We start from the raw sequence: 16,111 nt of genomic DNA, 5'->3' as shown, positions 1-16,111 counted from the left end.
GAAGGCTCCAAAGTCCAGTTCCTTTTGCCTTTCTTTAGGCACAACTGTGGAAAGCTACCAGCCGTTGCAGTCAATTGTGGATATAATCAAGGTTATCTGCCTACTGCCTAGAACTGTGTTTTCTCTTCGCCCTCCTTCCCTCTAAGGGATTCATTTACCGTGTACAGTGCAGCGCCATGCACAGGCACACAGACTACCTGAATGAGCCAGCTTGGCCTAGAGAGAGTGTCTAACTATGTGTTGTTTCCCTCCTTTACTTGCAGAGCATATGGCCCAGACGCAGTATGATAGCTGGCCTCATTCCTACGTCTCGCAGGGCATGTATTGCTTAGGTTCATCTGATGCCTGGGAAGCCAGTGACCAGTCCCTCATCGCTTCCCCAGCAACTGGCTCCTACTTAGGCCAGAATTTTGATGAGTCCCAGACAAACCTTCAGGAAAGCATTTTGCTTCAGAGCAGTTTTCTCCAGCAGCAACAACTGCAGCAACAGCGGCAGGAGCAGAACTTCATCCAGAGCACGGGGCTGGTCCACGTGTGGCCCCTGCAGACTGCTCAGAGTGGGGGTGGAGCTGAGTCCAGCACATACATGGAGGACCACATTGAGGATGAAGGGAACCCACGGCTGGAGAAGGCTCCTCTCCTGAACAAGAAGCCCTCTCCAGAGGAGGATGATGCAGTGTGCCGGGACCTGGAATCTCTATCTCCTCGAGAGGAGATGGAACATGCTGCACTGAGCCGCAAAGTCTCAGATGTCACCTCCTCTGGGGTGCAGTCCTTTGATGAGGAAGAGGGAGAAACAAATAACTGATGCTTTCTGTGAAGTTCTCATCACTGCTGAACAAAGAGAGGGGTGGCAAGGAATGAAATTACAGGGATTCTTCTCTCCAGCTCCCCATATTTCTGAGGAGGCACACCTTCCATTCTTGACATTTAATTATTTTTTTAAACAAGAGGAAAATCTCAAAGTGATTGACACATAAAAACCTCTTCTCCCCTCCCCCATGGGCATATATTTTGGATTTTCATTGCTCTGGGCAACACGTGAGGTGCTTGTAGAGATCTGGATTGGTAAATAATTTCTAAATCTTTTTAATACAAAGTCTTGGCTGTGGATACAAATTCTTCTGGTACGGGGGATATGGCTGATGTGACAGGCTGGGTATAGGGAGCGGCTATGTGGCTAGAATTTATCTTGGCAGAATGGATGGTGTTCTGTGCACATGGTCCCCTTTGATAGAATATGTGAATATAAACTGGTTTAAAATGAAGATTTGGCTTTACAAATATAGATTGCACTAGTATTGTGTGATTGTGACCGATACAGACTATAAGGCTGTATTCGATACACATTGTACTGAAATGAAAGATTTACTGTGTAACCAGATCCTCAATAGCACCTTGATACAACATAGTAGGTTTGATGGATACAAACTGTGCTCCGTGGGCACGGGCTATGCTGCTGTACAGATGGTGTGGCTCTGTGGGCCAGGTTCTGCTGTGGCATGGAGGAATGGTTGCAGATGTGAATCTAACCCTGTTCTCAGATATTCATGTTTTGGTTTCTTTCATTTCTTTCTTTCTTTCTTTGACATTTCTGCCTTCCCAGGAGCTGGCAAGAGCGGTATGTCCTTTTGGCATTGGGCACTGGAAGCCGGTGGAAAGGACATTTTCAGCCTCGGATATAGTAATAAAAAGCTGACTCTTGCAGGAGGCTCGAGAACATGTCCATCTTGGTGCTGCTGCTGCATCTTTCTGTATTCTCCCTTGCCAGCTGTGTGGGGAGACCCAGAGAGTATGCAGCAGATCCAGGAACAGCGTGTACAGCTATGAGATCACAGATACCCAGTTTACATTAGAGTTTTTAGCTTTTGCTTTTTTTTTTTTTTAACCTTTTTATATTGCTGGATAAGTGTTAATAACAGAGCAGTTAATAATAGGAAAGGCCTGTACTACGGTCGTGACTTAACAGAAATACTGTTCACTTCCCATTTCTGCCACTCCTTCTGCTGTGCCAAATGTAGCTGGAGGAAAAGGGGTGAGAGGAAGTTTTCTCCTCCTATTTGTCTTCTTCCTGCCTATGTTTTCTTTTGTTTTCCCACGCCCAAGCAGTATCAATAATGCTCAGTATTTGATCTGTTTGTTTTTCCCTCCCATCTCTTTTTTAGGTGTGGAGAAAGCTGATTTCAGGAGTTTTCCCTATTTTTACGGGTTCTACATTTTTTGTTAAGAAAACGTGGTTCATTGACTAGGGGAATTTGGTCTCTTGCAATTCCTCGCCATGTTTCTACAGACCTCCTTTTGTGAGGAAGAGGTTTTGAAAGGAAATTGTCTCCTTTTGAGATCTCACCAGAAAAAAAAAACAGAGACAAAAGCAAAAATTGTACAAGGTTATTGATTTTGCTGAAGAACTGAACAGAACCAGCAGAGATTACCCAAATGCTGAGTTTTAATTGCGAGACGTCTTGCAAAAAAGCATCAGCAAAGCATGGGTGTAAATCAGATGCTAAATCTGATGAGCTACAGAAAGGAATTTGCCTGGGCACTGCCATACTGTTCCAGGGGCAACTCTTTCTCACTTACTCTGACTCATATCTGCTCCGTTTAATTCATGATACATTTGTTTTTTCTTTGCCTCTTCTTCAGGCTTGTTGTGTTTTTTTGGATGACAGGAGAGTGATGCGTGCTCCTTCCCTGCTTCAGATTTAGTTCCTGCATATTTGCAGGGAAGAATGTCTAAGGAGAATAAATTGTGACTGAAGTAATATCATCAAGTCTCAGAGTTCAGACAGCTCCTGGCAAGCAAAGCAGGTGACATCCAGAAATTAAGAAAAGTAGGAATGAGGCTCTCAGGTAGAACTTTACCCCACTCAGCTTTATCCCACTTACACCGGCAGCTGCATGAAGAGGGACTCCTCTTTCAATAACTAAGTCGTTCCAGCAAAGTCCACTTCAAGCGGATCTGTCTTCCCTCTCTTGCACCTGTAAAGGAAAGACCTTTGGGATATTTAAGTAAGATTGGTAATTTGGTGTAGGTAAGAGGGAAAAGTTTTTGTGATCATCTTTTTTTACTCATTTGTTTGGTCTTGCTTACATCTCTCTAAGGAGGTAGCTCTTCTCCTGAATGATGACCTTTCAATATCTCTTCAAAGATGTTTACACATTCAGGTGCTAACCTCCCCTGGGCAGGAGGGTTTGATAAATATGATCTTCTATAATTCTTGCAGGGCCAGTGCTAGCTCATTGTCCTGAACTGGTTTGGGTCTAGCCTTAGAGCGGGGCCTAGGAAATCACACTAGCCAGAAAAGGGAGATGGGGCAAGTGCCAAGAGCACATCAACAGATGACAAATGAGTAAGTGTTAACCTTTTCTTATTTCTTTTTTAAAAATCCTTCAGGGAAACAAACATTTGTTGGGTATGTTTCTTTCTGGGAGATTTGGGTGGCTTCTTGTTTTCTTCTCCAAACTGTTTTGTTCCCATGTGCCTCTCCAGGAGCAATCTGGATGTTTACGGTGACTTTAGAGTAGCTTCTAATGATCCCTTTGTGTTGTTTACAGGACTGGGACAAGTGGGTCAGCTTGTCCAGGGCTTCTTTTTCTTTAATATGGACATGTGGTACATTTACTAAGATGTGTGACTCATGTCTAAAAGATGTACATTATCTCCATGGAAGACAGTGACAAGGAATTATCTACATGGGAAGAAGTGTAAAAAAAATTAACCTCTGTGGAACAGGATAGAGAATTATACCCTGCTATATAATTCCATGACCTGATCTCTAGAAACCTGTAGATAGCCTCATTCTCTGTGAATACAGACTGGTTTGAACACTACTCTCTGTAAAAACTTCCAAACTTACTAATTTTTTTTTTCATAAAGATCTTGACTTTCTGTGAATAATAAAATTTCAGCCTTTTCCTGAAAGAAAGAAAAAGGCTATTTTCCGTGACCTCTCCACAGTCTAAAAGAGAAATGTATCTATATTTGTTAGGAGCTTGACCAGAGAGAGCAGATCTGCCTATCTACACTTGCCACCTGCGTGAGCATCCTGAGCTGAACTGGAAAGGCAGTTTGAATCTCTTTGAAAGTGGAAAATTGTTTGTATAACCTGGCCTTTTCTTATGTAACAGGCCTGCTGGTTGTGTGTATCCAATATTAGAGAGAGACCTGGAACCTAGTGTACGTTTCCCAGAAAAGCTGTTATTATGTAGATACACCTATTCAAGCATATGGGAGGCACAGGTGCTCTGTGAGTGAAATTTGGCCTGCAATCCCTTTATCCTGGTGAGGAGAGATGAGCTGGAGAGAGTCCAGCCAAATAGTCAGAGCCTAAAGTGTATTTGTGAGGCTGAAAATAAGACGAAAGGTAAGCTCAATATTCCTGATCTGCAGTTACTAAGAAACTGAGCCTGCTGTTTGTTTCCACAAACCTTTTGTAAAGCAGAGCTGCACTACAGAAAAAATTGGATATTCTTGAAGCAGTGGAGGTAGAAGATTCTCATCTTTTCCCCCAGCCTTTGTCTTCAATAGGAACTTGTTGAAATTATTATGCTAAACACAAAGAAAGCTTAAACACAAGTGACCCTAATTTAAAAGCTTCCACTGCAAGAAAATTCTCTCTTGTTCCTTTTCCCATGATTGCTCATACCTGATTACACTATTTCATAAGTTGTTGGGGTTTTTTTTATAAATCTGAAGCTTTCTTTATAAGCCTTCTGAGTTCTCTTCAACTCCATTACCTCAGACTCTGGGATGGAGAAGTCAGTCTGCTCCTTTCAGTTTCTGTGCCTCTAAATTACCATCACCTTCTTCTGGAAAGCTGCTGACAAGTCACCCACTTGCTTTCCCCCTTAAAAACTTTAATGTCACCTTTAGCGACAGACTTGCAGCAAAGAACAGTTTAACCACGCTTCTAAGCTGATCCGATGGTCAGCTGCTGTGAAGGAAGGCAGCCCTTTGCCCTGACTGTGCTCACCTCCCACAGCCCTTGTGCTGATGCTGATGCACAGTTGACCCACAGCAAACCATGCACTTTTACCCTACTATAAAAGTGAAGAGGGAACAGCTGTAAGCAGAGGGGGAGATAGTGCTGTTCACAGCAGCTGGCCTTCCTTTATATCAGGTTAGAGAAACAGGGAAAGCGCGCTTTGAAGTGGCATCTTCATGATGAATCTAAGCTGCTCGGAGGAGCTGTCATGCCTCCTTTCCGCCAGCACCAGCTGTGTACTTCTACTGCCTAAAAAGCACCAGCGCTAGCACTCATTTGCCTGCTCAGGAACTGGTCCCATTGAAAACTAACCCAGTCCCCTATCAAAATAAGGGTTTCAGTGGGATGAACTCTTCATATTGCTTCAGTTGGTGAGGCAAGCATCACTGAAGGCTGGTAAAATGTGCAGATGGTCATGTGGAAGACTGTTTGGTTGTCGATGCAACTTAAATTGGCTTAAGCTGATTGTGAAGTACCTGTCTGAAAAGAATAAGCCCAACTGAGGCACCATGAAGGACATATTCCCCTTTCTCTCCCAGTGTTTTTCTTGGAATTTCTAGTATGCTCTTACTTGATTTGGTGTTTGTTGTTATTTATGCTCTGTTATTTCCCTCACTATTCCCTTCCTTTCCAAAGGCTCCTTTGAGATAAACCTTTGCAAGGGACAGGAGGACAGGAGTAACTTGATAGATGCATGGAATTAATAAAATTAACATGCACAAATCTCGTATGTACTCAGTGATTAAACTCCATGGCAGCTAAAGGTACTGATAAGTCTTATCCTGTAATTGCAAGAGGAGAGCCTTGTGCAAGAGTGAAGCACAGCTGGAGCAAGGGAGGCTTATTCCTGTCTTTAAGCCAATTCCAATCTAGTGTGAGATCCAGAAGAGCACTTCTCACCTATGCAGAGTCTGTGCGTGCTGTACTGTGTACAGCAACAATGAAAAAATGTTAGTTGTAGCCCCAGAGAAGAGAACCAGAGAGAGGAAATTGTTCTCTTAGTTGGACAGAGGTATGAGGTATGGTGGTGAGGCAAGGTAGTGTGCAACAGTACAGGCTTGTGGACATTTATGTGTGCTCTGTGCAATGGCAAGGAGAAGTCTTAGCTAGAGAAGGAAAGACATTGAGAGAAAGGCTTGGGAAAAAGGTCGAGAAAAGCTAAATGTCTTTTGTTTACACAACTCGGGTAGGAAGCTTCATGGCAGACTTGCTGCACAAGCTGTAAATCCAGGATTGTTGCACCTTATAGTACTCCTTAGTCCAAGCCACACTGTTTTTTCTGTAAGACAAAGTGATAGGAAAGGGTACCTGCTAGCTTCTTTTCATTATCTTTGAAAAACCATTCTCAATATGCTTAGTTCTTCAGGGAAATCTTATGAGAAATACACCAAATAAGAACTTACTCCTCGTCTAAATGAAGTTAGTGTGAGTTTTGTTCTCATTGGAAACTTAAAATACCTAAATTCAGCTCAGTTTGCCTTAACTGATGTATTGGTAATTGTCTAGAAGGAGAAACTCAAATAAATCCACCTCTAAATGCTATAGAAAGCAGAGCAACATTGACGTAGTCTAAGCTCTTCCTTCTGACTTCTCCCAGGTGGAATTTCCAATGTTTCTTGTTCAGACAACTCTGGCATGTCTTTTAAATTAAATTTTTGACTTTTTCTAAAAGAAAAAGAAAAAAAGAGAAAAAAAAAGCTGGTGCCCTTACATCTAGAAAAATGTAACTAAGTAACAGTTTCATCTTTGATTTTCCTCCCCTGTAGCAATCTGACAGGGAAAGATTTCTATGCCGTGGCTCAGGGAAAGGAAAAATAAACAGGGAAAATGTGAGTAAAATAGTGCCTATTAGAACTAAACGTATGTGTAGGACAGACTACAGTCATTAAAGCACAGTCTCAAATATGATTGCAAGCTGTAAAGTCAATGTCAGGTGCCTCTTTTGTATCATAGGCTTTTCCCAGGCTAAGTAGCGCAGGAGCAGAAGAGCTGGACTTGTGTGCTGGATCAATGTCTCTCTTTCAGAATTTGTCATGGAACCTGGAGACACTACACTCTCTCAGCAGCACAACCAGCTCCATGAATTGACAGGTGTAGGCATGAAGACAAATGATTATTGTGTTAACAAACGGACATGGACAATTTGCACTTGGAACATTAGGGTCTATTTACATCCTTGCACTGGCATTTTTCCCCAGCATAGGCAGATCAAAGTGTTATCTTTTCCTTGGAAATGAAGAGAAGCTCTGTGATTGTCAGTGTTGGTCTGCACAAAAGAGAATAAATACGTGATATATTTTTCCAGTGCAGATACACGTTGGAAGAGGAAAAATTTGGTCTGAGAAAGATTATGTTTACTGAAACTGTAAAGACTTGTTCAAGACTGTTCTCAGTGCAGATACTACAGAATCACAGAATGGTTCGGGTTGGAAGGGACCTTAAAGATCATCTAGTCCAACCCCTCTGCCATGGGCAGGACTTACCTATTGATAAGTAGTAACTGCTGTCTTCTAGGAAGAGAGAGATTACAGTGTTCTGTGGATCTTCCTCATCTCCTTTGACTGGGGACATTTTAAATGCCCTCTGAAACCTAGTCTTGTTTTTGCTTTCCCATAAGGGATCAAATGTCCATGCTAGCAAGACAATAAAGGCTTTTCTCCATTATGTAGACAAGATCATGCATGAAGATTTGCTTCTAATAAGATACAGGCATCTAGTCCAGATTCATTGGCCTTCTGGGTTCATTTTCATTGGGCATGGAAATCTGGTCATGAGTTGGAGGCCAAAAGGTTAAGAACCCTCTTCCAGAACCCTGCCAAGTTCCCATGAGGCAAGTACAAGTGGATTTCCCTTCCTTTCAGATACTGCATGCTTGAGCAATGTAGCAAGCCGAAAGCTCTTTTGCAGGTATATATTCTTGTTTGGCTTTAATTTTTCTTCTCTAATTTGTGGATGTTGTGCATGATTGGAGGTCTCTGGGAATTGCTACATTATAAAATTGGAACTCAAAATAATTTTATGAGGAACAGGATTTCTCTTGTTCAGCTCTTTTTTAGATATGGGTGGGTAAAGACTGAGGTTTTGGGAGGTACAAGGGTGGTGGATGGGAGTCTCAGGGGTGGCATGCAGAATGGATTCCTGAAGCATGTATAAAAATAACTAAAGGCTTGGGTCTTTAAATGTTGTATTCTCAGTATCTGAAACTACTTTAGCATAAGTGTATGGGACAATGGAGGTTGCTGCAAAGCAATTTTAAAGAGCTTCCCCCAAGCCTGTACACTTTCTGTAGCGGGGAGTCTGCATGGTGATTATATTTATTCTTTCAAGCTAGTGTTTACAGAGGTGCATTGATGTTTGGGGAGAAAGTACTGAATTGAAGTAAAACAAGGGAAAGGGACTTGCTATTGAAAGCTTTCATCCTTACCTTGTCCCACCCTAGCCCTTAATAACTGAGTCTGATTTGCCTTTGGTCTTCCAGCTCCAAAACGTTTGCCTGAAAATTTTTGTTGGATATACTTAGCATGTTTTGATAATGTGACTTATGAGATAACACTTCTGCAAAGATATATATAAATACATACATGTACAACCACATCCATACATGTGCACACACTACATATAGACTTAGAAATTTATATGGCACTACACACCTCCATGCCTGTATGTGGCAGTAACCACAGTAAAGGAGGGGAGGTAGCTCAAAATAGCATGTACAGTCCTTTATGGAGTTGTTATTAAACAGAATGTGGTCTTGCCATCCTGGCTGGTGGAAGTGTTTTATTTCTGTGGGACTGATTCCAGGGGATTTGCGTCTCAGGAAGGAGGATCCTAGAAAGAGGGGGTGGATTTCCATAGTCGGATGGACCATGTTGAAAAGGATCCGTGGTGGCTTGGAGAAGCATTCCAGAGTAGGAAATATCTGATACGCTCTTTCTCATTAAGAAGATAAGAATGTTTGACTATACAGAGCTGAAATCTGATGTGTGTCTGTGACTACCATGACACGAATTCCAGGCCATTGTGGCGGATTTGAGGATAGATAGCATCACATCAACAGAATCCTCTAGTTTAGTATAGAGTGAGTTTTCCTGTTACACTGGATACATGTAAGTTTTGTCCCGATATTGATGACATGCAGACACATCTGGCACAGAGTTGGACAGAAGTTTCACAGCAGCAGGTTAGGACTGGACACAAAGAGGAGTTTGATGCTTAGGCACTGACTTTGGGTAGCACAACTCTTGAGTTCACATTTCAGTTTTAAATCAGTGCTTCTCAGCCTGGTGTTCTCTTAGCAGATTGGGAAATTAGTTGACCCAGAGGGAAAGGAACATCTCTGCACTTCCAACATTGTTGTATCATCTGCTTCTGATCTAGGACATTAGGCCAGATCCAGTAGCTATTTGTTTGCCATATGAGACTTTTAAATTCTAGTCATAAAAGATATATATTTCCTTGTCAAGGTACTTGTGCTTTTCCACTGGTTCTTCCAGGGGCTAGGTAGTGTCCCTTGCCCTGCCTAAGGCATAGCATATTTCACAATCAGGGCTATTTAGGTGATCATTGCTTTCTGTACTCTATTTGAAGTTAATTTGCTTCTTTCCAGTTTACCTGCTTTTGCTACTTGAATAGATTGCCACCCACCACTCGGTATGTATATCTGCATAATTATGTACATGTAATTAATTTTGACTTGCATAAGACACACTTAACTTCTTCAGGTTTTTTTTATTATTTTTGTCAATCCTTGGAAGTCCCACAGTACTCTCTCCTTGTTTTGTGGAGGGTTTTCTGTCTTTTGGGTTTTTTTCCAAATGGCCTTTAAATTGTCACTACTTTTTTTTTAAACATGTGCCAGATGAAATCAGTTATTCCACATTTGTTTAAGTCCTTGGGAAAATAGGATTTTTCTGGGCCTGAAAGTTGTATCTCTGCAATGTCTTTTTTTCTTAATTTCACATTATGCTACAAAGATGATGTCCAGCTGCTGAGTGGTTCACCTAAAAGAACTCTTTTCCCATCATACTAGGCTAGACTTATCCCTCAGTTAAGTTTGTCTCCTCTGGATTTAGCTGCTTAGCCCCAACATGAATCTTATTCTATGGTGTCTGCCTCAGGCTCTGATTTCCACTTTCTGCTTATTTCTCTGTTTAGACTAGATGACAAACCTACCATATGTTTCTCTCATGTTACTGTTTTACAATTTCTCCTATCTTACTTCTAAGTCATTTATGAAAACAGTAAATAAAAAGGGCATAAGAGCATTCTTGCTGCACACCTCACTGGATCTGCACTATGCCAGCTGCAAGGGTATTTTCTATACAGTTCCTCAAACAGTTCATATCTTCTGTGCCAGAGAAATTGCAAATTTGATTTAAGCATAAGATTCTGTGACATGTTTGGTCATAATCCGGTCATCTCAGCTCCCATTTCTTTTCACAGCCCGTTTGTATAAGTACACTGTAGAAGTTTGAGGGGGAGAAAAAAAGCAGATTTTTTGGGGTTTTTTTTGCAAATGCATTCCTCATAAATCTTCCATTACTGTCTTTTGCATTTGTTTCTGTGTGGAAAAATTGAAAAGCTTCTAATTTGAGTTCATGTGACTTTATTTTTGAATATATCTCCGTATGTCTTGTATTTTTTCCTTCTGTTCTTCAGACTTAGTAGCTATCCAGTAAATAGTCAGATATTAGCAGTGTTTGGGTTGTTGTTCATGTAAAGCAGGCAATTCACATTTTCATTTCTCTACATTCTGTTTTCTTATAAATTTGCTACAGGACTTTTCCTCAGCATACATTGTCTTCCATATCAGGTGCAATCCTTCAAGTTGGCTGAATATGTTTCAGTAAATGGCTTTACCGTGGAACAGAAAATGTTTGCACAAGCAGCACACCATAACAGCTGGGATGTGAACAAATGCTCATTTGAAAGGCCAGTGCTTGAACTAGTAATACGTTTTGCTGAGACTGGCTTCAGGTAGCTTTCACACTAATCCCAGCAGTGCCCCCAGCAGTGTCTTTAGTTGCTTGTCTTTCCATGAGGCTGCACCGTGACTTAGTGACTTCCAGCAAGCTGAGTGAAGGGGAGATTTGGTTCAGGGCACAGGCAACTGAATTGCAGAGCTTTCTGCTATTGCACAGCTGTGATTTGAAGGAGGTGATGTTTGAGTGTGTGTGAGTACACATGCACAGAGTTGTCTGTCCAGCGACAGGGAGAGAGACAGAACAGCCTGCGGCTTTTGATCAGGACCAGCTTAAGCTTGCCTCTCACAAATAAAGCCTTAAAAAGTTTTGCATCTTATGGCTTAAGATATTAAATATTTTTCTCTGAGAATACTAATGCTCAGGCATGGCTTTTAGGTGGAAATATTGATTATTGATCTCCAGTGTTTATTAAATTTTTATGAGAGCTGTGCCCAGATATATGCTTATGTGACCATGAATAACTTAGTTCTTGCTGTGACCATATTTTTAATTGTGTGTTTTTCATTATACCCTTCCTGGGGTTGGACTAATTTGGCAAAGAGGAATCTTTAATTGCTCAGCTAGTTATTGTCCTGTCTTGTACTCTTTGGCCACAAAACACGCACTTCTATACAGTGTTTGTATAACTGGGAAGAAGAGGGAAGTTATTTTCATGGACTCTACCTGTCTCTCTATTTCTGCTTGATTTCGTCCTTAGGCTTAGCAAACTAGAATTTTTCTTAGTCTCAAGTAATTTTCCAACCAAAAAAGTTACATCGTTCAGGCAAATTTTTCTTATTGTCCAATAGTCCATCTCCATGTGTTTTCTCCTTCATCCGACTCATGACTACGTCTCTTAGCCTTGTCATAGCTACCCAAAGCCCTACCTGTTATCTTACCAACCTTAAGTCTCCCCTATTTTTTCAGTTCTTTATATTGATACATTTAAAACCAAAACTTCTGCTTTCACCTTTGAATGCCATGTGAGAGTTCTATTTTTTGCTAGATTAAAATTTATGACATAACTTCTCACCTTCATTTCCTTCAGTGAACTGACAATTAGTTGAAATTAAGACTGCACTTATTTTGAAGATACAAGGTCAAAGGATTTTATTTAGTTTTTCTTTTGTTGTTTTTGGTGGTGGTGTTTCCCCCAGATTTTCTGCTCTGATGGAGATATTTCATTGTTATGTTCTTCTCATACTGCTGTATGTTGGGTGCTGTCTCAGTTTAACGAGACAGCAGTGTTTACTAGGGAGAGCGGGTTCCCTTGACAAGTGTTCAGTGTCAGTTTACTACACATTTTACACCTATTAAAGTACTTGGCATCAGCTCAGTGAAGATTTTATTGGTAAAATGGAAGTGGAAATAACTTCAGCCTTTGCAGACCATCTTTGTAGTATGTTTTTTGTCCCATCCTGACTTCCTGTGCTTTTTCATGTACGAATACAGGTGAGAAAATGGTGCAGATGAATGCTGCTTCTGTTCCATGGGTGGAGGCAATACCTGGAATGGATCTTGAGTAGTGTCTACAAAAAGCAGCAGTTACACTCACCTTCCGGTTTCCCCACAGAGAGAAATCCAGCTCCTCATAGGAAGCCTGAGAAGCTAAAGGCAATAGGAATGGAGAAATACATGTGTGTGAATGTGTGAGCACACATGTGTGTGCTTGTATATTGTCAGGTGACAAACCTCAAGAAGCTGTCCAGGTTAGCTTTTGTCTTACTCCAAGCTCCCCAAGCCGCTCCATGTGCATCATTTTTGTTCCAGCTTCATCTCCCCCAGCTCACAATCTGTCTGTCATGACTCACATGCTCACTGGCTTTGATTTAGACTCCATCTGCTTTCTCAGCTAGTCAAAATCCCAGTTCTTCTGTAACACACTGTAGGAGAAGTGTGGGACTGGAGCAGAACATGTATCTGTATTCAGGAGAGAAGAGGGGGAGGTGTATTGACTCCAGTCTCAAAATTTCTCCTTGTCTCATCTATCTCAGTGGAAGCATTTGTTTAAGCTACAAAATGTAAATCTGCACTGTAAGGCTGGGGATGACTTGGAGAAACTCGTTGTTCATGAGGGTACATGGACCCTCAGATCTGATTTGGTCTCAGTGTTGTCACTCACTGCACATTTGTGTGGGTTTAAAAGGAATGTCCTTTCTCCTTTGCTTATATAAAGGACTATCACAGTTCCCTGAGAAAAAAAAAGCAGTTGTTTTGCTTCTTCTCTGCAGGCAGCAGAAGGTGACACAAAGGTAGCAGGGAGGCTGTGTGCTAATGCCTGGCAGACAGAAATGTGCCCCTCTGGTGGAGGCAAGCAGCTGGTGTGTGCAAGAGACTTGCCCTCAGATCAGTGTTGTCTTCTCACAAGGACAGGGGGACTCTGGGAGGGCAGAAGAAAGGGAAAGGCTGTCCCCAGTTAGCTCATAAAGGTGGATCACGTGCCAAAGACAATACACAGCTTGTGGGCTCTGAATTCCAGGCAGCAGAAATAAATTTTTCCCTCTTCAAGAAACTAGCTGGTAAAATTTCCTTTTACTATAATCTTGTCATAGACTCTCCCACCCATAAGCATCATCAGAGAGGAATTGGTGCAAGGTCAATGTCAATCCTTGGAATTAAAGCCAGGAGGGAATTTTCCTTTGGCACCTGGGTTAGAGGTAATGATATTTTTGACTTGCTACTGAGAGAGCTTATGGAAAATTACCTGTTAAGGTGAAACTGGTCACTCTAAGTTAGGTAATGCTATAATAATATCAGGAAAGGGGATGTCACCCAGCATCTGGGACAATACCCCCGGAACATATTCTCCAAGCCTGGATTTCTTCTCTGTTGCTGGTAAGTGGAAACGCATCCAATAGGCTGCTTGGGATTGCATATAAGTGCCATGAGACACCAAAAATATGATAGAAAGAGATGTAGACTATTAGAAGAAAGCTGCAGAATACACAGAATTTGATTTTGCCTATTTACTGAGAAAACCTCACAAGAGCGGTGAGTTAAACAAACCAGCATCTTATCTTTGGATGCTAAGATTTTGCATGCATGACACGAACTGACAAGACATCTTTTTGCAAGATGCAGATCAAGATCTGCTCCAGATTTAGAACTGGAATAGAGAGGGATGCTGTAGACAAGGGTTGAGATCTCTGCTGTTAGTCACAACGGAGAGAAGCTGGCAAAAGTGAGAGCTGGAATTCTCAGATATGAGGTATGCAGAAATATATGGAAAGTAGGCAGTGCAGAATTAGCAGGAAAGAAAGCAGGAGTTTTCAGAAAGAAACCTGTTTTCAAAGTGTAGAAAATGTGGCTTCCCTCTGCTATATTTCTTGGCAGCCTGCAAACACTCCATATTTTTCTTTTTTTTGAGTTCTTGTATTTTAAGACTATAACTGTGGAAAAATTGTGAACAGTGATTCAGAGAGACAAACACAGGTATTTGAAATATAGGTACATATATGCTGCTTTACTCCTCTTCCCCCAACACTGAGAATGCCCCTGCTTGAAATTTTCACATTCTGTTTAAAAATTCCAGAGATTAGGGGAAAACAAAGAGGCTTTTCTCCCTTCCAGTTTTTTCTAAAGCCCTGGCTGGATTCAAGACATGAGACATATACCAATTATTTTCCTTCTATCTGTTTTTAGGGCGTGGCTCAGCTAAAGGACAGAGGAGAAGCTCCTAACTGCACCCCCATCCAGGAAAATCCCAGAGTAAATATTGAGAAAGAATAAAAATGTTCTACATGGGAATGTTTGGGGGGGATGCAAGATAAGAGCTAGTGAAAAGGAGCTGCAGCAACAGGATTGCAGTCAGAAGCAGCAATATGCTTCTAGGGTGGGGGCCTGGCTGTGTTACACTGGTGCGTGCAGGCCAGGTGTGACTGGAAGGATGACACCAATGGTAAATGAGAAGAACTGCTCTTCTTCCACTTTCCACATGGCAGATTGACCCAGAGCATCCTGACCGTGTCCAGCAGTATTCATATCCTGTTACAACCCCTTCTGCTGCGTTATGTAGACATGGCAGAAGCCTAAGCATTATGAGCTGTACTTTGGCACCTTCCAGTCCACATCCGATGCTTGCACACACCCGTATAGTCCGACAGCCCAACAGTCTTTGTACAGAGACAATGCAGCAGAAGAAAGGGTTGGTCTGATGCCCCTCCTCTCAGCTGAATCATACGTCTGTGGGGATTGCAAAGAACATCCAAAAGCTTCTCTTTGAGGAGCAAACACAAGAAGACTGGCTCACTGAAGAGTGTGATGGACTACTACCCTCACACCAGTTATAAGCGGACATCCTCATCCTCATCTTCATCTTCATCCAGGTCAGTGGTGCGTAGGCTTATGTCCTTGAGGATGTCTGAGATGTTTTCAGCAACTGGCCCTGTAAGCTCCATCTCTTCCAACTCAGTATCAGTGGCATAACTGGAGCACGGGACTTCCCCCTCGTCATGTGAGTGTGAGGGCTGCGGGGAGTCCGGGCAGGGAGGCAGTGGGCTCTCTGTGCCCAAGGGCGGTGCTTGCTGTGCTGCCACCATGCCATTGTCCTCCCGGCTCCACGCCTGAGTGGCCTGACTGACCTTCTCAGTTTTGGTGGAAGTCCGGTTGGTATTTCGGAAACTGGCGAGGGGTGGGCGGAGACGAACCCCGGAGCGCGTGGAACCTTCTATTGCCTTCTGGAGCTGTAAGAAGAGAAAAAGTTCAGAAGAAACAGATGAAGAGAAGGGTGATCCAACCTTACTCAGCAGAAGTTCATCTACTCCCCAGGGCAAAGGGATCACAAATAGAGTCATAGCTCTAGCTCTGAGGCCTATGGAGATAATCTTTTACATTGGTCGTGTAATGAAAAATTCCATGGTAAATAACAAATTCCACACCACTTTCAGAAACAGCAATAGCCACTCAGTTAAGAGCCCTACATTCACGAAAAGGATGAACCTTCTAACATTCCTGAAAACAACAACTGCTGCCTCCTCTGAAATGCAGTCATCCATTCCTCTACATGGCTTCCAAAGAGTTGATTCAGAATTCAACACTGGATTGAAAACGCAGCAATTGTAATTATAAATATTCCCAGCTGGAACTTGCAGCACCTCTAAGGTATTGCAGTGATCCACAGGACATTTGCAGTTAATTAAGAGGATGGTAAGGGATCTGTACTTA

The 16,111-nt window shown here is 42.1% G+C and overlaps 2 protein-coding genes across 7 annotated transcripts in view; one reads left to right on the top strand and one right to left on the bottom strand.

Annotated features, from left to right (window-relative positions):
- The window catches only part of FAM131B (family with sequence similarity 131 member B), a 33,747-nt gene extending 25,005 nt beyond the window's left edge, over positions 1-8,742 (top strand). For both annotated transcript variants that reach the window (XM_032680819.1, XM_032680818.1), the window contains exon 7: positions 264-8,742. In XM_032680819.1, coding sequence (XP_032536710.1) covers positions 264-808 — 545 coding nt within the window. In that variant the 3' untranslated portion in view covers positions 809-8,742. The remainder of the gene's footprint in view (positions 1-263) is intronic.
- A 5,157-nt stretch (positions 8,743-13,899) lies between these two features.
- The window catches only part of CLCN1 (chloride voltage-gated channel 1), a 56,894-nt gene continuing 54,682 nt past the window's right edge, over positions 13,900-16,111 (bottom strand). For all 5 annotated transcript variants that reach the window (XM_032680807.1, XM_032680806.1, XM_032680802.1 and 2 more), the window contains exon 23: positions 13,900-15,630. In XM_032680807.1, the coding sequence (XP_032536698.1) occupies positions 15,232-15,630 (399 nt within the window). In that variant the 3' untranslated portion in view covers positions 13,900-15,231. The remainder of the gene's footprint in view (positions 15,631-16,111) is intronic.

The sequence above is a fragment of the Chiroxiphia lanceolata genome, chromosome 2 (assembly GCF_009829145.1).
Source record: "Chiroxiphia lanceolata isolate bChiLan1 chromosome 2, bChiLan1.pri, whole genome shotgun sequence".
NCBI classification, from domain to species: Eukaryota; Metazoa; Chordata; class Aves; order Passeriformes; family Pipridae; genus Chiroxiphia; species Chiroxiphia lanceolata.
Note: the sequence above shows the minus strand (reverse complement) of the source record. Positions and strands in the feature narration are given on the sequence as shown.